Consider the following 22804-nt stretch of genomic DNA (forward strand, 5'->3'; position numbering starts at 1 on the left):
CTGCAACCACTCTGATTCTTGCTCCTTTTCAATTATAGTTTCTCGTTTAAATTAGCACCCGGCTTCCATCAGTGTTGATCACCTTTTCCCCTTTTTTATGATGAACAAACAAAAACGGTAACCAAATCCAGAATAACAAGAGACCAGTAGACGAAGGGGGATTAGTATCGGCTTCCATAAAATGGTTGTGCCATGTCTAGCTGCCCACTTTGCACTTCAGGGTAAATGTATCCAACTGGAGAGAAATCATAATCTCAAGTTCAAATTTTATTGACAATGTTCGAGCAATCTCCCTCAAAATTAACTGACAAACTCTAGAATGTTATATATCTTAAATATATTATCAACCATCAACAGCAACAAAACACATTCACTCAATACGTAAACTAAGCATTCATCTTAAACCAAAAACCGGATAAACAAGGTAATAGCTTGTACATAAAGGCACAAGTATATGAGAGTACATGGTTTAGTACCTCAAATGGATGAACCAACTACCAAAATTTGCAGCACATAAAAAACTTGGAAGAACTATTGCTACAAGATTAAAAAACAAAAAATGTCATAAGCAGGACGGAGAGGCAAAGTTTACAGCAATCTTGCTCAAACTTGACAAAAAAGCAGATATCGGGTTTGCTGATGCATTGATATAGCAGGACGGTGATGTCGTTGTCGTCTTGATTACACATGAGAATTGCGGAGGAGCTTTGTGGATATCATAAGGCAGAAATGTCGTTAAATATGCACCGGGATTTGGTTGTTTCATTTACCCGGGAAATGAAAGAGCGTCCATAACCCACTTAACTTGCTACTACAGTAGCAAAAGAGAATTAAGAACCTGTTACCCCTGGGAAGAGTTCTGATATTTTATTGAACACATCCATAACCTGAGACAAAAAGAGAAGATGGCCATGCATTAGTTCAATGTTCAAAGTCTAATTGCACCAAATCTTACACATTGACTGCTTCAGTTTGCAAAGATCTCAAGCTAATTTTATCTTACCTCTTTGTCATTTTGATACTTGGCAATACTCAGAGGATTCTGAGAACACTGCAAATCAAAACTTTCAAAAAGTTAACAAGTGGAGCAACAAGAAGCATGGTATTCAGATGGAAGAAAATTAAACATGGGCCATCTTTTTCGTGGCAGCACTAAGGAAACCAACAAGAAATTTCTCACATCCATGATGGCTGCTTGAACTCTAGGATTTTGGAATGCCATAGCAACATCGGGGTTGGCCATGATTTTAGAAATGACTTCCTCAGGAGAAAGACCTATTTGGTCTGAATAAACAAAAAGAGAAGGAACTAAGAGGATGAAAGTGTAAAGTCTGGACAAAATCCATTATGAAAAATACATTATGCACCAACACAAATGCAAGACAAAATACATTATACATTCAAGACAAATGCAAAATTCATTATGCACCAAATTGAAATTTATGATATTAAAATATGGAGAGCCATTAACGTTGCAACACTCAGTCACTCACCAAACTGCTGCTTGATCTCAGGGCTGCTAAGGTCAAAATTTTTCAATGATTCCATCATGCGATTGTCCCATTCAGGACTTCCCCCCATGTTATTACTGGGAATATAGAGCAGAAAAAGAAGTTTAAAATCACTACAGTATAAGATTCTGAACTATTGAAAAGAGGTCAATCTATTGCACCAGATCAACAATTCGACCGACTAATAAGCTACTTTTTCATTTTATAACTTTTTGTGATATACATTTATGTACATAGTGACATAACATTAACAAAATTTGCCATGGAAATTAACAAATTCAAACTTTTTGGTTAATGAGGAGCATCTCACGATCACCAAAAATCCAAATACATGCATGTGATCATGGTAAATATACTTACAGCATGTCCTGAAGTTGTTGACGGTACTGTGGATTCTGTAGCATCCCTGTAGTGTAAAGGCCATTAGAAACTATAATAAAAGAACTTAGGAGTAGAACGCAAATCATACGAGGAAAAGCGAGACTGCACATCTTCAAAAAGATTATGAAAGAGACTCAGAAATCTAAGGCTATTGGTGAGTCTAAGATTATGCTATTGGAAGCTTCAGAAAGAAGGAATATGCAATTTCCCAAACAGTGTCCCCAGCAGAGCAGGAAAATATTCCATTCTCCTTACAGCTTTCTGTCGTGTTCACCAAATTAGGTTTTACTAATAATAATAGGATAAATCACGCATAAATGACTTGTTGACTTTGTAAGCCTCTGTTAGTAAAAATTACTCTATTTGATAAGCCACTGCAAATAGAAAACTAATGGATACTTGCTTTTACCCTTTCGTAACAAAATGTGTAGCAAGTAATGCAGCTTATATACAATTAAATTCTAGAGAACTAGAAAATCTATGCATTCTTATGCCTTGAAATCTAATGGAGTAAAGAACATACATTTAAAGGTGGTAGGATTTCTCATCTCCTCTGGCAAGTACCTGCCACATAACAAGCTTAAAGTAGGTTCACACACTTTAATAATCACAGGACAGGTAGCATATCGATGATCTAGGTAAATAGTGTGTGTGAAGAAATAGTATTTGGGGGAATTCACTAATAATTGAGAGACACATCATATATAACATAATGTGGTTTACTTATTTCAACGAATAGGACGCCAGAGGCCTTGTTATTAGCAATATTCTACTAAGCATTCTAATTCTTATTTAGAATATGAGAAAGGATCATAAAGCTGAATTTTGACATTCACAACATATTGAAGATTGGTTATCAAGGAATAGAACAAAGACAGAGACACACAAAATCTTATAACCATCTTTGCTGATGTTTTGTATGTCATTTTTCCAGGTCATGTAAACTCAACACAACATCATTTATTTAAGTGCTTGATCAAGTAACATCGTAAATAAGATTTCTTAAGTATGTCATTTGCAAGGTCTTAAATTTCAGCACTTTCATGGGGTAAAGATATCAAAGTGATCTCCAGTTTCTCTGAATACTTGAATTGACGAATTAGCATTTGACCTGGGATACATGTAAAATAAAAATTTTAACAATTTTACAAGAGTACATCTGAGAATAGAATATGAAGATAAACGCTATCTTACGGATAAACCATCTTTTGTACTGTTGGATCTTCCATCATTTTCTCCAAAGCTTCCACTGACAAGAGAGGGCTAGTTTTACCTGTTCATGAAAGGTGTATAGCTTATTTGGGCTCTTTCAACAGAACTTACAAAATAAATAAACCTCCTCCAAGAGAATGGGAGAAAACGTATTTGCAAATATGATCAGCAAGGGAAAACCTATTAGAACCATGATAAATATCAGCAATGTGCAGAGTCCAATGCCAACATCAATGAAGAATATCCAAGATTGAATGAAAATGTTCAGTTGCTGTAGAACAAGATCAAAATAAAATTTGACATAAGTATAGGAGCTTTTGTTTCCAAGACTAATCTTTTTGTAGGGAGTGATGATAGATAAAACATCTCCTTAATCTTTTGAATTTTGAAAAGTCCAATTATGATTTGACATCTCAGTAAGTTGTTGTAAACACATATCTACGTGCAGGAAATGACTTCCAAACTTACTGGTGGAGGGGCCTGCTGAAGCACCTGTTCCCTGCTTTGTAGCCGTGCCATTTTGAGAAACCTTTTCGCGATGTTCAAATAATTAAATAATGATAATGCTATTTAAGGTAGAAGAGAAGCCTCTGATGAGAGTTCTTACTGGCTGAGAAGATTTGGGATCATGAGGTGTCTCTGTATGAATTGATTCTTTGTAGTTCTCAAACTCATTCTTCTGTAGTGTTTCATCTGGGGAAACATCTACAAAAGCTGCAAAGAAATATTTTCAGCTACCAAGTGTTTGTAAGAACTCAGGATCATAATGATGGAGGACTCACCAAGAAGAGTGATGACACAATTTAATTCATCTTTCCATAAGTATTAACACATGGTTGCATATAATTTTGACAGTAAGACAAGTAATTTACAGATTAGAGACACTAAGCGGTTGTGAAATACCATATTTCTTTGGTTTCTTCTCTGTTTCTACTTTATCTTTGACAGATATGGATGGAGGGTCCTCCACTTTAGTTGCAGGCACATCAACAGTTGCATGTTGAGATGCCACAGGTGTAGATGTCCTAGATGAATCTGATGCTGGAGTTGTGGCTGGAGGAAATGGGAAGGGTGATCCAGGTGAAAAGGAAGCATTACCAAATGGGTTATTCTGAGCATTCATCTGTTGTGTGAAGGTCTTAAAAGCTTGTTCCATTGCATATTTCTGTAATAATGAGATTTTGTTGAAACATCAGAGACATGAAAAGCAACTGCAGTTTATTAAAGCCTGTTGCAGCATACAAAGTGCATTGCATATGATCTCATAAGAAGGTACACCGACTTCTGGATGGTCTGGACAACTTTTAGAAAGTAACTCACCTTTGCTCTACCAGCCACCTGAAAGGTAACATAAATAGTCAGTGAAAAGTTTAAGATCGACCAACAAGTTGCAAGCATAGGTATATAACTTCTAGGAAAAGAACAAGCAATTCACGAGTACTCACCCATGAAAAAAGTGCTGAGAGACCCACACCAACACCAATCCAGAAGAGAGGTGAGCCCCTATTTTCAGAGAGAGAGACATGGAGGGAGGGAGGCCCAAAGAAAAAGTCAGACAGCATGCCATCTTCAATAAAAAGATCATATTCCATGTTTTAGGTAAGAAAAGTTGTAAGCAGTGATCAAAATGGCTAAGAATAAAATAGACAAGAAAAGCATCAATATAGATTATTACACATGAGAAGGAGGCGGCGGCACAGAAAGCTGTGGATTTGCACCAACTGATGATGTTTCTTGGCCCCCTGAAGCAATGCTGGCAAAACAATCCCTTGCAACTTTCTCTGGCACTATAGACGATTGAAATAAAAGGATAAACAGCCAAACAAGATGAAGAAATCGACATAAAAGCAGTAAGGCATTCGCTGAAGCAAGTCAAGGACGGAAATAAACATGAAAGCATCATTTTAACTTCCAGTACATGCTACTCTTTAATAATCTAATACCCTATTTACTTATTCAAAAGTGAATATTTTTCTGCTGGATTGCCGGATTAGAACCAGTGGAGCTTTATAGTTACATAAGAAGCTCTCTGTTCCTTAAGTTTTTGAGATAATTTTGCTTTGTCTCAATCATCCTTCCACCTTTTCACAAATGATAATACAGTATCAATTCTATTTCATTTATAATTCATTTTGCACATGCCATGTTAGGTTACGGCAATAAGTTACAAACTTTAGTGAAGTCTTATTGTCCTAACTCTATTCAGTTTCACAATTTGAACTCCTTACTGAGTTTTTGGAACAACTTCCAAGTCCCAAGTAATAAAGCTCTTTATAGTTAAGGTGCGAACAATTCATGATTCAACACGTAGGCCTGATAAGTTGCCTACAACGGTAAAGGTTATTAACAAACCTGCAACCTGTCTAATCATTTACTACCTTACTAAGTCCTTCAAATCCGAGATTGGAATACATCAGTGAAAATGGACTGCATCTTTACTACAAACACATAAAAGAGCTCAACTGAATAAGAGTCGTAGAAAGATTAGAAGAGCTTACCTATAGTTTTGGTGGCGTTAGGCGCCTTAAAAAAAGAGAGAACCGTAAATGAGGAAGTGGAATTGGGGGCTCTGCCATGCTTGCCGGGTTTCTTGAGCAAATTTGGAAGACCCACAAACGGTGTGCTGGAAATTGAGTCCCTGGGTTTTGAGGAGACTCCAAACATAATTTTGGGGGATGAAACAAGCCCAAGATTCTCCATTTTTGCGCAGTAAAAACCACCTCAATAATTTGTGCTTAGCTCAGGTTATCCAAGAACTGAAAGGAAGAGGAGAAAACGAGAGACGGAAGCTCCTACTCCTAGTGTGCGTTGTACTGTATCCAAATCAGAAAAGTGTCAACGAGACTGTCGATGGGATGCGGGGCGTCTAAGCGGGTTCCTCGTACTTGTAGCCCCAAATTAATTTTTTGGAGTTTAAGGGCTTTAACTTTAATAATGATAAAATTATAATTCATAATTTAATAATTTTTAACTTGTTGAAAGTTGCTAAATCATAATTTTTTAGATTAAAATTTTGTTGATCAATTAATTCATGGCTAAAGTGTATTTTATATGCTATATGTTTGGGTATGGCATTTTAATAACTACATAACTACAATACTTAAAATGCCAATTTAGGCTTAGTTTTTAACTTGGCCGTCCTTGATTCAGTTTTTGGCAATATAAATATATTCATTCTTCTAGAATATGACTAATTCAATTTATACTTTTCTCTTTATCGTCTGTGATGTGATGCAAAATTTTTGTATGATTGATTTTTCAGTGTTGAAGTGATTCTACATCTCACTCTCAGTGCTTATATGTACTGTCATTCAATTTAATGGGACACAAAATTAATAACAAAATCAACATATAGCACTGCCAACAACAAGAGCTGGTTTTCTATGTTTTTGCCTCTCTCCCGTTTCTTCTGCTCACAGCTTCACACAGCCGGCAAGGCAACGTGTCTAGGCTAGCTGCACGAGTCTTCCCATAATTACCTAAAACACCACATCTCCTCCAGGCATGATACTCTGCGTAAGCAACAGGATCACTTGCCAAAGACTTGATGTAAGAAGCCAGTTGCTCCATGGAACTGAATTGTGTTCCGTCTATTATTGAGTGGGGAGGTACAAAATCCCAGACGTTTGGGGCGCCAAAATATATGGGAACTGCTCCAGAATCTAGAGCGTAAAAGAGTTTCTCCGTAACATAGCTCTCTGTCATAGTGTTTTCGATTGCGAGGACGAACTTATAATGGGACATGGCACAGTGCAGATGGTCCCACCATTTAGGTGCTTCATTAGGATCCTTCACACACTCGGGGTATAGGGAGAGTGCCCTGTCGAGCCCTCCTACATTGTTCAAGCACTTGCCAAAGGAGTGATGTGGTAGCAAGCTCAGTAGCTTTCTGGCGAGTTGGTTCCTTTGAGGTAAGCACCGTGATGAAGACCAATAAACAAGAGTATCCTTAAAATACAAGTATTTTTATCAATTTCAGTTTCGATATCCACGAAAGGCAGAAATGAACTCAATATAATGTATAATGACTAAGTCAAATATTAGATAAAAACAATCAACACGTAAAAGATGGCGTGGGACATGCAACACACTTACATTGTTTTTAATGGAACTTATATGGTAATTTCGGTTGTTATGGAAGAGGGCTCCAGCATAAGTTGACTGGACATCGTCCTTAGCATGATAACTGATGAAAATGTCCTCATAGCCCAACCTCTTTCTACCAGCTTCAAGATCCATATATACACGAAGTGGATCGCCATCCCGTCTCTACCAAAGTAAACATAACATTGAGTATCATGAAGCTAAATGAAAAGCTCGCTGTGAGAGGGCATGGTCAGCACACAGCAAGAATATGGTGCCTCATTTACTTGACCATGAAGAATATACCTGTTGTAATAAAGAAAGTAGCCAGATGCGCTAATGCAGAAATTTTCTTTCATAGAAAAGTTCAACAAACAGGAACTTGAAACAAATAAATACTGAAAATCTTGATTCCAAAAATTTCCTGCAACTCATAAGTTTGTGATCCCTGTACAAGGAATTTATTTATTTTCTTACTCCTGCCAATAAAAATCACATAAGGTGTCTGCTCGACAGAAGGAGTATGATTTACACAAAATATATGGCTCAGTGTTGACACCAAGTACTGGTGTAATGATGCCAATGTGATAAGGCTTGTATTCACCTATTCTTTCTGTTTTGTCCTGCTTAACTGCTCCTTAGGAACCGTCTACAGCATATCACAGAAGGAGGTCTATTGGCGATAAAGGCTAATTATGGCGAGTGGTTTACCATAGAAACCTTGGAATAGAGAGTCATGAGATAGTTCAATTCCACTAGTTCCAGGGCCCTATCTGATCTGTGATAGGTTCAGTTCAACTTAGAAAAAGTATAGCTAACCTGATCTTAATTCAATAACAGAGGCGGCTAAAAAGATATTGCCCAGCTATCCGTTATGCAATAAAAGATATTGTGTTACATCATTGACAGCGATGTGAATTCTAGTTGGTTTTAGATATTGATCCTGCTGAGAGCTTGAGCTTCACATGGAACAGATCCTCTTTCCTTTTCTTTTACCAGAGAAGTTCTAACTACACAATTTCTGGCAAGCATGCCATGCATTTGAAGAAACCACATAGACAGCAATCTTTACTCTCTCAAAGCATTTCTACAAGCTCAACTGCAAGTTTCTGAATCAAGTTATTCACTTTTACTGGGAGCCGTTCTAAATTATCATCTTAAGTGCATACCATCTTAATGTACTAATTGATGACACAAATGTACGTTGTTTTGCTGCAAGGTTAAAACCATACACTAGGGAACTGATGAAGCTACGGACCGCCACATCGAGGTACAACAATCGAAACACAGAGTATGCTAAAATTGCACATTGCTCTCGCAGAAATAAAGGAAAGGCAAACCATACAACAAAGATTGCAGAAACCCTGAAATACAGATTTCTCAAAAATAAACAGAATCAATTAAGTTGGGAAAAGTGAAGGAAGTAATTACCTGAAATGGGGGAGTGGTGGTTTCGAACAATAGGGCGTCGGGCTTATCAGCAAGAACAGAAGATTTAGTCCATAAACAGCTCAACCCACACCGACAGCTATACAAATTATCCATATTATCAGGAATCCAAGTCCACCCTTTGACCAGAACACTGACGTGGTTCATCTGTAAGTCACCACACTGGATTTCACCATCAGCATTCTGCAAAGATGAGATCTTTGACCCATTTCCCAACAAATCTCCGTGTTTCTCCCTGAACTGGGCACAGCCCACTTGGGAATCCCAGTTGGTGAATGCTTTGAATAAGTCTTTGAAGGGTTGGGGTGCACCGGATTTTGAGAGGGTCAAAAAGAGCGAGTCTTTGGGTGATGGGATTGAGGAAGTGGGAGATGGGAGTTGAAGAAAGCCTGTTAGGAAGAGGATGATGAGTACAAAGCCTAACATGAGTGTTATTGCAAAGGTGTTGATGGGTTTCAATTGCATAATGAGAAGAATTCAAGAAATTGTTTGAATCGGAGTGTCTCCTTTGTCTCTCTCTGTCTGGCTGAGTAGGTGAAAGAGAAAGGAGAAATACCGCAGACGCAGAGATTTTCTTTTCTACATACTAATAATAATTTTCATGGTTTTGGTAGAGATGAATCTGATTAGGATGGTTGGTGGATGGGAATGAGTGTTTTTTCAATTAGGTTGTAGCGAAACGACGGTTGGTGGTAATGTCAACACAAAAACCAGGAGTTGTGCTTTCCTTGTACAGCGGATTCAGTCTGAGTTGTTATGTGGTCTTGACAACGGAAAATTCTACATACTACACCCCAAAAACAAAGAAGATAGATGGAGATTGGACAAACAATAAAAATAAAAGAAAAAAGAGTCATGTCTTTGTTTCTAAGGAAGTGGAATAATGTGCAAAAGTATTTTTAAGTTATTATTATTATACTCCAGAAGTTATAAAATCTTTTTATATTTTAGACTAGATGAATTGTAATCTAATTGTGTATCCTAGTAAAATAAGAATAAGAGTCTCATAACTTATTCCAAATGACTTGAAGCCTCACGTCACCCCCACCCAACTTAATGCCACGTACGCTGAGCATGACTTTTTTTGTTAAGTATTGATGGAAAATTAAGAATAGGACCAATATGTTGTATTCTTATTAACCTAACAGACTTAGAAAACAAACCCAATCTAGCAAGGTGAATTAGCCTACAATAGAATGACACGTTACGTAGATTGCTGATATCTTATGACATGTCATACTAAAAAACCTTTAACTAATTTCAAATAATCCGATCGAAAATAAACTCTTCAAGCAACAGATCAACCAATTCCCGAATTCTTGGGTAGAGCTGGTAAGACCTCTTTAAATGACCAAAACTCTTTCGATAAGTCTAAATAATGAACTATTTTTTTAATTATTTAATTAACAGTTGCAACTTTTTGACAACGTATTATTTGCTCCAACTATTTTTTGGATCTTGCTCTACAATAGTTTATAAAAAGAGGTCTTTGTGCAATTATGGTGGAAATACAAGATCTTATACTCTCACTCTCTTCCACACTCGGTTCCTAGCTACTTTTTTTTTGCTCCCCCCACAAATTTTATCACTTCACCATCATATTCGATCATTAATATCATATTTCTAGAGTTTTCCTTTATTTATTTAGTAAAATCATTACTGACTTAAGTATCAAACTGTTAATCTTTGTTTTGCAGGTTAGTTCCTCCTTTGATTTTAAATTTTAGCAAAAAAGTTGTTGTATTGCTGGACTCCTATACGCATCAACTATTAAAAAAAAATTATCGTATCAATTTTTGAATATCTAAATCTACTCTTTAATTTATTTTTTCGGGCAAAAATAGTAATTGTAATGTTTTCTCTTCATCTCAGAGTGTAATTTTTTTATATGTGTGTGGGGACCGAGTGTTGCCACGACGAGTAAAAATAAGAATGAAGTTGCATATGTAATGCAATTACTGTGAGCTTCCTCGGATAAGAAAAATAATAAAGTTTGCAAATTTCTTTCCTCCCACAAAATTTAAAGCTATGCCCTTTTTGGGCTTTCTAACAGAGACGTCCAAACACAGAAAGTGATGGAAGAATTTTCAATTTCAAGTTAATGAGAATTCAAAGAAGAGAGAGTTTCAAAATATTTTGCTCGTTTCTTTACATATACTTGTGCCTTGAAATAATGCTATTAGATCTAAGTCCCTCCTATAGTGTAAATTGGTTGGTGTTGTTACTATGAATTATATAGTATAAATATATAATTAATTTAGATTCAACTGATGTTGATGTAAATTAAAATTAAAAAAGACAAGCCAAGATATTGAATGTAGGTGAAGTTGCTGAAAAAAGATTATGTACAAAGCTCAAATTGAGGTAACATGTTATTATATACGAAAACTCACGTTGTTGTCCCAAATTTATGTCATTTCAGTATGGGATAGAATGTGTTGATGGATTCAAATGTATTTCTATAGTTTTGAGGAAGAAAGAGGAGAGTATCTTTTAATTTATACTTTTAAATTTATTTACTTGAATAATTAACATCATATTACAAGTATTTTATAGGCCTAAGCACCTGCTATCATAGAATTTTAAACAATTAATACAGTATGTTTCTTCTGGCAATTCTTGGTAAAACAGTTGTAAGGTGATGCAAAAATTTTCAAACAAGTAAAAACTTGGAATTATTTGATAGTAGAGTGGCAGGGCTTTGATTTTATAAGGTTCATCCAAAATGGCAATTGTTTGGATTCTGAAACGTAGTGGAGATGTAGTGGCCAACGGAAAAGAGAATACAAGAGTAGTATACAAGTATGGAAGATGAAAGTGGTTTTTGTGATGAACGTGGTAGAATGATGAGAACGAGGATGGCAGGCTGCAGCAAAACTCCTTGGAGCTTTCCCATGTGCACTACTCATGTTGATATGGGCTGCACGAACTCAACAACTGCAGATGTAGCTAGTGGCAAGAATATCCAATATCCATGCACATCCTGCATGCTACAACAAAAGGGATCATCTTGTAGCTAGCTAGTTTCAGTTATTAATGTTGTGTGGACCTAATTGGCCCTTGCCATGCATATATTAATTGATTGTGAGTGGCAGTTTGTTGGACTTGCATCCAGAAATTATAATCTCTAGCTAATTGGATGAACCACGCTATAGATGAGCAGAGCAAGTGCAGACAACATGTCTGCGCCCACATCACCATCAACTATAATATCCCAAGAATATTGACCAATAATTATACACACCACATTTATATATATATATAATTAAAGCGGGGGCATGCAGCCCACCCTTGAAGCCCTCTATATATAGAGAGAGAGATGCATTGCTATCTCCCTTCAGTATGATCATATCACTTGGATGCAATAACCCCTCCGATCCACATATAATAGATACGGCCATCCTCTCTCTCTCTCTCTATATATATATCTATATATATTCATCATCAATCAGTAGTATATATATTTAAATTTGTTGTCTAGTAGTACATGCATATTGGTGCAGCAGAATTATATTAAGTAGCAGCTAGGTAGTATATATAGTAATGGGTAAGAAGAGATCAGCAGCAGCAGAAGGTGATGGCAGGAAAATTGCACCAAGAGGGCATTTTGTGGTGTATGTGGGTAGTGAAATGACAAGATTTGTTGTGCCCTTATCGTTGTTGAAGAATCCATTGTTTCAGCAGCTTCTTGATAGGGCAGCGGAGGAGTATGGATTTGATCATCATAATACTACTACTACTACAACTACTACCGGAATCACTCTTCCTTGCGATGAGCCAACGTTCCGACGCCTCATTGATGCAATTTTATCCAAGTAGCTTTTGCTACGTGATTAACTAATAAATTAGTAGCTAGCTAGGTACGCGCGTCCGTCTCATCAAATTAATATATATATATATATATATAATTAATTGCATGCAGTAGCTAGGAGTAGTGTTCATTAATAATTTGTGCAGCATGCATGCAAGTATATATGTACAGTAAGTATGTAAGTGTGTATGTAAGTTGTAGCTTTTGTAAACTTCGTGCCGTTGTATTAATAATTTCTAATATATTAATAGTTGAATAATTCAGAATGGCGATGATGAGTGAATTAGAGGGTATTGATGGATGGATATATGTATATCATGAGAATGGTGTGTTTTTGTTACCCACAAGTAACATACACTATTATATATGTACATATGTATATATAGAAAATGAATTAATGAATGGATGTATGTGTTTGTTAATGTATGCCAAAGTGCGGCCAAAATCTTTTTTGGTATCATTAAAAAATATTATTTTATTTTTGATATTATAATTATTGCGGATTTGAGTTTTGGTATCATTAAATCTAAAAACAAACCTTTTTTGTCCCAACTTAACGGCAGAGCCCATGTGCCATGCACATGGGCCTTAACGGCCGTTAAATCCCTTTAAGTCACGTGCATAGAGGTTGTTGACTTCTAAAGACTAAAAAAAGGGCAAAACTTGCTGAACACCCTTTCACACCGCCAACGAAGGAATTTCCCCTTTGAAAACCCTAGCCTCAAAATTAGAATCTGAATCTGAAAATTAACCAAAATGTCTGATTGAGAATCTGAATCTGAGAGGGGGGAAATTGGTTTTCATGGTTGATTCGAATAAATGGCGTTGATGCCCATCCTTCGACCGGCTTCATTGGTGTCGGGTGGTGTGTCCGATTATGGTGATTTTTTTTTTTTCTTCTTTTAAACTTCTCTAAGTTGTTGGGCTCTTGATGTTGTTGTATTTTGTGTGGTTTTGAAGTAGGAGTTGGTAATGTAGATTTTGAGGATGATGAGTATGCTTTGTTTATTGTTTGAACTTTGAAGCACGCAATATGCAATGTGGTCCCCTACTATATAATGTTGGGTGTTTTTTTTTTTTTAATTTATTTATCGGGTATTGTTGAGAGAACATGCCAAATAAATTAAAGGAGGGGTAGCCCACATGTTGGGTGTATTGGAGAATCTTATTGTGCAATTGCCTCCTTCTTTTTAATTTAATTATTTGTGTCTATTGATAGTTGACTGGTGCTATTATTTATATTTGCAGGTAAATATGACTTGCTTATTAATTGGAATATGGATGAAGAAGATATGAGATAAACTGAAGAATGGGTTACTGATTCTAATGATGATTTATTCGATGGAGATGAAAGTGTTGATTATGATAAGGATGATGAGTGTTTTGATGAGAATGTAGAGAAAGGAAGCAAAGTGAGCTGATATATTGCAAGATGGTTTTGAAGATGAGATGCGGTTTGATAGTGATGATCATACCGATGGTGATAGAGTAGATGAATTTGATAATCAAAAGAACAACGATGATGATAATGTTTGGAAGGCGCAAGTTTTCTGTCCCGATGACAAATTTGATCCTAGATTTGCATTGAGACTGAAATTTAGTCACAAAAAAGAATTTCGGGAGGTTGTCAATTCTCATGACATTATGACAAGAAGAAATCTTGTGATAATAAGAATCACAAAAGGAGGATTTATGCAAGATGTAGGGTCGTCGGGTTTTCATGTCATATTAATGCACTGAAGATAAGAGATGAATTGGGATTTCAGATCAAGGAGTGCAATCATGTCTATAATTATGGGGTCAGTTTCAATGTGAAGAACGTGAGGATAAATTGGCTATTGCAAAAGTATGTGGAGACATTTAGATTTGATCTCAATAGAAGTGCGAAAGGTTTCAGACAAGTTGTAATCAGACAGCTAAACTGCAATGTGTCTAGGGGACAGACATACACGACAAAAAGAAGATGTTTGCAAAAAATACAAGGGGATGACGCTGAGCAATGTGAAAAAATGTGGGATTATGCTGGCGCTTTGAGAAACAAGAATCCAGGCTCAACAATAATCATGAACCTAGAAGATGCTGATGCAACAAGCAAGAAAAAATTTAAAAGGTTTTATGTGTGTTTTGCAGCAGTAAAGAATGGATTCTTGAGCGGGTGCAGGCCATTAATAAATGTTAATGGTTGCCATTTAAAGGGCCCTGATAGGGGTGTCCTACTCATGGCAATAAGTGTCAACCCAAATAATGACCAATTTCCACTTATATATGCAGTAGTTATAAGTGAAAACAAAGACAATTAAGAATGGTATCTAACATTATTAAAAGAAGATTTGAACATTGTAAGGGATGACACCAACACATTCATTTCAAACAAACAAAAGCACCTCTTACCAGCATTTGAAAAGGTTCTTCCTGGTGTAGAAAATAGATTTTGCATGCGACATCTTCATGGTAACATGAAAACTGCTGGATTCAAGGGGTCGGGCTACAAGAAGGCCTTATGGAAGGCAACAAAGACTACTATAGGCAGTCAATTTTAAAAAATAATGCAAGACATAGCTAATTTAGATGTAAGATGGCTTGAGTGGTTGCAAGACAAGCTAGACTCAGAATTGTCAAAAAGTCATTTCGGTACGTACTCGAAGTCTGACAATGTTGGAGTGGATAAGGGAGTATGTAATGACTACAATGCAACAGCTTAGGGATAGGGCTGAGAGGTTGTGGGAAGACAGTAAATTATGCCCAAAGATAAAAAAAATATTATGGATAATGATTTGAAAAAAGTAGCAGATTGTATCCTAGTGAAGTCTGAAGACATACATTATGAGATACAATTTTTTGATGGTGCAAGATACACAATTGACTTGAAGGAAAAGACTTGTTCTTGTAAACCACAGGATTTTATATGTATCTTATGCAACTATGCAATGAGTGCAATATCTATACAAGTGTTGGATCCTGATGAATTTGTACACGAGTGTTATCATGTTGACACTTTCTGCAAGGTATATGCACTAGCAATCATACTTCTAGATGGATTAGAAATGTGGGAAAAAGCTAGTCACTTTCCACCTGTGTCTCCGAATTTTGGGAGGAAAAAAAGGGAGGCCTGCAAGGGCAAGGAGATTGGAACCAGACGAGGTTTGGAGGGGCAAAAGACCTGCAACTGCAATCTACAAATTGCCAAGGCAAAGAGGAAAAATGATATGCAAATTCTTTTATCAAGTAGGACACAACACAAAAGGTTATAAGTGGAAGAAATTTGCTGAAAAATTCCTAATCGATGATGTGTTTGAGCAGGCTGCAACAACTGAACTACATGTAACAGCACATGTACAACAAAATGAGGTGATTGTGAATGAAGATTGCCCCCAGTAAGCCAACCTGAAGTAGTCAGTCAACCTGAAGCTGATGGTTGGGATTTTGGAAGCCCTAACTTATGCCAATTTTTCCTCATTTTTCGCAGCATCACGTGCCATTTCCCTCCAAAATGGTGAGGTTAATGTTAGTTAACGGAGCATAACAGTCATGTGCGCCGCACATGACTTTATGAGACCAAAAAAATTTATTTTTTGATTTAATGATATAAAATTCAAACCCACAACAATTGTGGTACAAAAGATAAAAATAACCTTTTTTAACGGTACATAAAAAAATTTTGCCCGTGCAGTAGTGATTTTGGTGTCTGATTCACACAAGTTTAAGGTTTTCAGTTGCGTGCATGGACTTTATAACCCCATCGGACCGGATCATCAATTTATATTTATGTATTGCGGTGCATGGGCCATGGAGGTGATTGTGTATTACTGTGATCAGCCTCCTCAGCCCCGCCCCATCCCGCCCCCAATGTATTAATTATAAAGCAAAAGTATAGAGATTTATTAATTAGAATTAATTGGTTAATTTGTGCAATGTGTGTTTAATTAATGGGCTCCTTAATATCCCATCACTCTAATTGATGTATTTATTTATTTACAAGGATAAAAAAAAAAATTACATACAAGTCATACAATAAACACATACACCTTATCACATTACATAATTTCCAACATCACTATAAATATTTAAAATATTATTTTTAATGAAGGGAAGACTATTTATTGATTTGATCTCTCATACGTATAAAAAACTATTTTAAAATCAGCATTGATTTCAAATGATGCACAATTATATAGTGGGCAAAATTCCTATTTCCCTCGACCACATCACTAATGTACCTCTACCAAAACATATATAAATATATATGCTCTCCAAACTCGAATTCATGTAATCAAATTATTTATTTTGACCGAGTCTTCTTGCAAAATTTATCTTTAATTATATATATATATATATTGTCTTTAATTATTGAAATCATAGAAAGAGGAAAAGTAGGTAGGTAGGTATAAAAATAAATTAGGAAATTGATTCAGATAATATATAAAAAGTGTTGGTTTAGTTTAATTAGTTGTGGACGGATGGATGCTGTAAAAAGCTGGCGGAGAATATTAATAAAATAAAGAGTAAAGTATAGGTATATATATATTTTTAATTTAAAAAATTATAAATATTATGTTGAATTAAAAAAAATGATGCAAGCGTGAGCGGTGAGCAGCCAATGTCACTCATTCTTCTTATTTCTCACACAGACTCACTGCAACTCTTGTTTGGGCGGTGGCCCCAGCCAATGCCGTCCATTGCATATCTTCGACCTCTCTCAATCCCTTCTTACTTACATTACATTCCTTGTTTTCTCTTCTCTCCTATTCCTTTGTATTATTTATAATGTATTTCCCATCGCCTTCAAAAATTCAATCTTTATATTATCATTTCCGAATTCGCGATGCGATCCCGCTCTTTTGATCTCATGGGCCTATAAACATGCTTCAACTCCACAATTCATTGTTTTACAAACCAATTATTTCTTACCTAGAATTTCCATATTGTCAAGTGCAGGTAGGATTTTCTACTTTCTGTTGAGTTGGATGATCTCGTGAGTATGTGTGGATGCCTACAATGTTGTATATTGGTCTCTCTTCTCCCTTTCCGGCTCAAAGAGAATAGTTATGCTGGATACCTGTGACAGTATGATATGCTAGACATTTTTTTATTTATGTGTTTCAGTTGATTTATGAATAGAAATTCATGTTAATTAGTCACTCATCTACTCTTTGTAGATTGGGCATTTACCAGTTTGCTATAGAAAGACATCGTTTTATATATATATATATATATATATATATATATATATATATATATATATATATATATATATATTTTTATATATATATATATATATATATATATATATACAACACTGACTGATTAGGTGTGTTAGCACACTACACATATTTACCCAATGTATGTGCTCGTGTGTCTATTGTATATGCATTTTCGTCTTATAGTGAAAACTTTCTTGTGATACAGAGGGTACTTGTATTGAAATTGGGTACAGATTATGGATGGTGTTAAGGTTATTGCAGATGGTATGAGGCGGGAAATAGATGCTGGAAAAGAGATTGGACTTAAATATGTGAGTTCCCGTTGCTCAATCTCTGAAATGGATGACCATGATCTCTCAAAGCTACTTGATAAGCCCAGATTAAAGATGGAGAGAAAGAGATCATTTGATGAGAGGTCACTTAGCGAGTTAACAACTGGTCTGCACAGAGGTCTAGAAAGTTACGAGAGTGCATACTCACCTGGACGGTCAACACCGGACACCCCTCCATCTGCTGGGAGTTTTTTCGAGCCACATCCTATAGTTGGAGATGCATGGGAAGCACTCCGAAGGTCCTTGGTGTACTTTCGCGCTCAACCAGTTGGCACAATTGCTGCTGATGATCATGCGTCTGAGGAGGTCTTAAACTATGATCAGGTAAAAGTCATGAGTTTATGATCTTCATGTGAGAATCAGTGATATTTGGGCAACTATGGTATTACTATGCTGCTACAGTGCTATTACCCTCTCCTGAATTTGTAGTTTACATGGAATTCAGGTATTTGTTCGAGATTTTGTACCAAGTGCGCTGGCTTTTCTAATGAATGGTGAGCCTGATATCGTTAAAAATTTCCTATTGAAGACACTTCAGCTTCAAGGGTGGGAAAAACGAATAGACAGGTTCAAACTGGGTGAGGGTGTTATGTCAGCTAGTTTCAAAGTTCTTCACAATCCAATTCGCAAGACAGAAACAATTATAGCAGATTTTGGCGAGAGTGCGATAGGAAGAGTGGCTCCAGTTGATTCTGGTTTCTGGTGGATAATTCTTCTCCGTGCATATACAAAATCTACCGGAGACCAATCTCTGGCTGAAACACCTGAATGCCAGAAGGGGATGAGACTTATTCTTGCCTTGTGTCTCTCAGAAGGATTTGACACATTTCCAACGTTGCTATGTGCTGATGGTTGTTCAATGATTGATCGGAGAATGGTGAGATACCTTGTTATCTCTCTCTTGCTAACAGTGTCTAATGTTGTTATTTATCCATACGATGGCTAATGCTCTTCACTGTTTCAACCAGTCGGACTGATGCATGGTTGCATGAATTACATTTTGGGAGAAAATAATACATTCGAAGCTTATTGAGGCATTTCAGTACATGAATGCTAAATGGCATTTAATGAGCTCTCCCACAAATAGAAGGAAGCACTTCTTGGAAGATTTTTACATTAATTTTGCGACGGAAATTTGCATGATGTACAGAGCAGTTTTGGTGCTGATACTCGGAGGCTGAATTTGTAAAATGAAATTGCATGGAATTTTATTTTCTTCTTTTTCTTCTTCTTCCTTTCTCTCCCTGCGTTTAAGGATGACGTAAACAAATTTTTGGTCTATTTACATCTGGTTTGTTCCATTGCCTGGCTGCAGAAGCAACCTCGTAACTTAATATAGCCTAAACTATATGTTTCTATTTACATATTCTGCACCAATATGAACTTTAAGTTTTCTATCTTTTGGCTTAGACCAGGTAGGTATCAGATTATAATATTCTCTTCATATCTATTTGGCTTTTGCATTGTGTTCCTTGATATTTATTCTATGCCACAATTTGATTTGACAGGGAATTTATGGCTACCCGATTGAGATCCAAGCACTCTTCTTTATGGCATTACGATCTGCTTTGTTAATGCTGAAGCCTGATCAAGAAGGAAAAGAGTTTATTGAGAGAATAGTGAAGCGTTTGCACGCCTTGAGTTATCATATGAGAAGTTACTTTTGGCTAGACTTCCAACGATTAAATGACATATACCGGTATAAAACCGAGGAATATTCTCATACTGCCGTGAATAAATTTAATGTAATTCCTGATTCAATCCCTGATTGGGTATTTGATTTTATGCCAATGCGTGGTGGTTACTTTATCGGAAATGTTAGTCCTGCACGGATGGATTTTAGATGGTTTGCTTTAGGTAATTGTATTGCTATCTTATCTTCACTTGCCACTCCTGAGCAAGCTTCTGCCGTTATGGACCTTATAGAAGCAAGGTGGGAGGAGCTGGTTGGAGAAATGCCTTTAAAAATATGTTATCCAGCACTTGAAAGTCATGAATGGCGAATAGTAACTGGCTGTGATCCAAAGAATACAAGATGGAGTTATCATAATGGAGGATCTTGGCCAGGTTTTTCCATAACTCTCTTTATTTAAAGCTCTCTCTTGCTACTTGGAGCTCTACAGAACTAAAAAGTAGTTTGGATCATTTTTCTGGTTGAAGAACTTCAAATTAAGTCTTCTGCACTATTCTGAAGAGTACCTAACAAATAACACTTTTTTGTTTTCAAAATCAAGGCGTTGATGCATTCAAATAGTGGTTGTAATCTTTACTTTTTGCTCCTGCAGAAACAAGTGGTCTTTTTACTACATTCCTTCAAAAGTTTAGCACAAACAGAAACTGCTAATCTCCGACACTTTTGCAGTATCTTTTCCGTATTCTGTAATGTATTTTGTCCTAATTTATCAACTCATGCATTTTTTTTTCCCTCACTATATTTGTTTACATGTGGACTGCAGTGCTTTTATGGATGCTAACAGCCGCATGCATAAAAACTGGACGCATACAAATTGCAAGACAAGCAATTGATCTTGCAGAGAGCCGTTTGCTGAAGGATAGCTGGCCTGAATATTATGATGGGAAATTAGGAAGATATATAGGTAAGCAAGCTAGGAAGTACCAGACGTGGTCCATTGCTGGGTATCTTGTGGCTAAAATGATGTTGGAGGATCCTTCAAACTTGGGAATGATCTCTCTTGAGGAAGACAAGCAAAGGAAGCATGTTATTAGGAGATCCTCGTCATGGACTTGCTGACAAGCTTCATTTACAAACCCTGTAAAGCAAAAGAAAATGTAGAGAAAGCTGATCAACATGAGACGCCATGTTTGTGTTGTTGAAAAGAACAGTTGTCTGCAATTTCCTCCACGTAGGTTTGATGAAAATTTTGTTTTTGTTTACATTTAGAGTCTCATAAGATTAGCATATTTGTCTTTGGAGTATAAGAGGGAATCATTTGTGTTTAGCTCTTCAAAGGCATTTAGAATTATAAGCTTTTATTATCTGGGTTGAGGTATTACAAATTTACAATCAAGGGCTTCCCTGTGCGGCTATTCGCCCAGACACAAAATTTTTTTGAGAGTTCAGGCAATGAATGTCAGAATTGCCGACACTTAGTTATGCAGACAACCTACTAATAGTCCACAAAAAATCTCCGTACCGGGTAACCTTGTTTCTTTTAACTAAGAGTGGACTAAGCGAGACGAGCTTAATTGCAAGAAAGAAAAATGAAATGAAGGTAAGTCGTAAGGTTTGTGTAGAGAAAGAGCTGGCATGGCCCGTTGTGTACAGATGGAAGGCCTGTCCAAGTGGCTCATGAGATTAGAGTCATGTTGCTCGTTCTTGACCTCTCCAGTCTCCACAAGTCCACACCTCACCCGGCCCCTTCATTTAACAATCGCATTGGTCCCTCTGTTTCTTCATGTGATATAACTTTCTCTTATTGGTCCCTGGTCTATAAATTCTGTACACTGTTGCCTGCTTGGGAGGGTTTGTCTTTTATGAAATGGGCTCTAGCTATTTCGGTTTGACTGTAATAAATAGTCGAGTGCTTCATCATGAGTTGAGTTATGCTTAAGTATGTTGAAAATGCTCCACATACTATGCAATTAAAGCTGCATTCGTGGTAAGAGTCCTGGACCTGGTTGCTTGCGTAGAAACAGAGAGACCAGAAAACGTAGAGACTACAAACAAGCTGTTGAGACAAAAATCTGAAATAAGAAGCGCAAGAATGAAGATAAAGCAAATCTAACAGGCCCGCAAGATAGAGTAATACGGGAAGTCGAAGAGTGAAATTAAATAAGAACTCCGAGAAGTTCCATGTAGCAGTAAGTTTCCTTTCTCGTTGATTTTGGTGGAGCGATTCCCAAAATAGATCAGCAAGTTAATGATCAAAAATTTTAGGGCAGATGACTAAGTTTCAATTATCCAATCAGGTTGTAATTTCCGGAAAACAAATAGCAAGCCATCTGCTCTGTAATTACTACTAAGAAGGCCCCACCAGTGGACCTTCAGCTTCAGCTACATTCATTCAGCTTTTTCTGCCAAGTCCCCACCTGCCACCACCACTTGGACCCCATCACCCCAATCCCATTCCCATCCCAGCTAACTCCCACTGCTTCTCTATTTCGTTATAGCTTTTTCAATGGGTTCCCACCATAGCCCCACACCTAATCTCTCTCTCCAAACACACAGCATCAACCACAAAGGAGGAGGAGAGTGAATAGAAAAACAAATCCCACTAATACTTCCCCACCCAACTTGTTCAGATGGCTCTAAAGACTTCGCTATTACAAAACACCTGACCCTCACTCTTTCGGACAACGTTTGAAGCGGCCAGAAATTTTTCTCGTAATAGAATACAATCCTCCTCCGGAGAAGCATGCAATTTATGGAGTTGCCCGCTCAGAAACAAGGCAACAGTAGTAATTCAGGCCACCATGAAGCGGCCTCCTCCCTACAGCTGCTTTCTCCTCACCGGTACCACCAAAGTCAAGAACCCGGTTCTGGGTCCGGTCTAGCCCCACCTAATGGCCCCTTCATGGGCTCCATTTCCGCCCAACAATCAAGAAACTTAGACGTCTCTTCTTCCTCCTCCACCCCCACCACCGCCAACAGAAATGATTCTGTAACCAACAAAGCTGCCAAGAAACCGTCCAAAGACCGCCATACAAAGGTGGATGGCCGTGGGCGGCGCATACGCATGCCTGCTTTATGCGCTGCCCGCGTTTTTCAGCTGACTAGAGAATTAGGCCACAAGTCTGATGGCGAAACCATAGAATGGCTGTTGCAGCAAGCTGAGCCGGCTATTATAGCTGCCACCGGCACAA

At 37.1% G+C, this 22804-nt stretch overlaps 3 protein-coding genes and 1 pseudogene across 3 annotated transcripts; 2 read left to right on the plus strand and 2 right to left on the minus strand.

Annotated features, from left to right (window-relative positions):
• Positions 402–5985, minus strand: LOC105159545 (protein TIC 40, chloroplastic). Its single transcript, XM_011076651.2, has 14 exons — positions 5603–5985; positions 4780–4891; positions 4550–4607; positions 4425–4442; positions 4008–4269; positions 3712–3818; positions 3573–3633; positions 3087–3165; positions 2416–2456; positions 1872–1917; positions 1494–1588; positions 1181–1284; positions 1004–1051; positions 402–887 (listed from the first exon to the last, which is right to left on the minus strand). The coding sequence occupies exons 1-14, from the start codon at positions 5802–5804 to the stop codon at positions 831–833; spliced, it is 1290 nt and encodes a 429-aa protein (XP_011074953.1). The 5' UTR covers positions 5805–5985; the 3' UTR covers positions 402–830.
• Positions 6334–9436, minus strand: LOC105159546 (alpha-(1,4)-fucosyltransferase). Its single transcript, XM_011076652.2, has 3 exons — positions 8619–9436; positions 7200–7373; positions 6334–7052 (listed from the first exon to the last, which is right to left on the minus strand). Exons 1-3 carry the CDS (start codon positions 9099–9101, stop codon positions 6486–6488), a joined length of 1224 nt encoding a protein of 407 aa, XP_011074954.1. The 5' UTR covers positions 9102–9436; the 3' UTR covers positions 6334–6485.
• Positions 17861–20950, plus strand: LOC105159548 (alkaline/neutral invertase CINV2-like). The gene is made up of 4 exons (XM_020692673.1): positions 17861–18304; positions 18426–18857; positions 19489–20047; positions 20437–20950. Exons 1-4 carry the CDS (start codon positions 17885–17887, stop codon positions 20730–20732), a joined length of 1707 nt encoding a protein of 568 aa, XP_020548332.1. The 5' UTR covers positions 17861–17884; the 3' UTR covers positions 20733–20950.
• LOC105159614 overlaps positions 21742–22804 on the plus strand; it is a 1893-nt pseudogene continuing 830 nt past the window's right edge.

Source organism: Sesamum indicum, linkage group LG3 (assembly GCF_000512975.1).
Source record: "Sesamum indicum cultivar Zhongzhi No. 13 linkage group LG3, S_indicum_v1.0, whole genome shotgun sequence".
Classification (NCBI taxonomy): Eukaryota; Viridiplantae; Streptophyta; class Magnoliopsida; order Lamiales; family Pedaliaceae; genus Sesamum; species Sesamum indicum.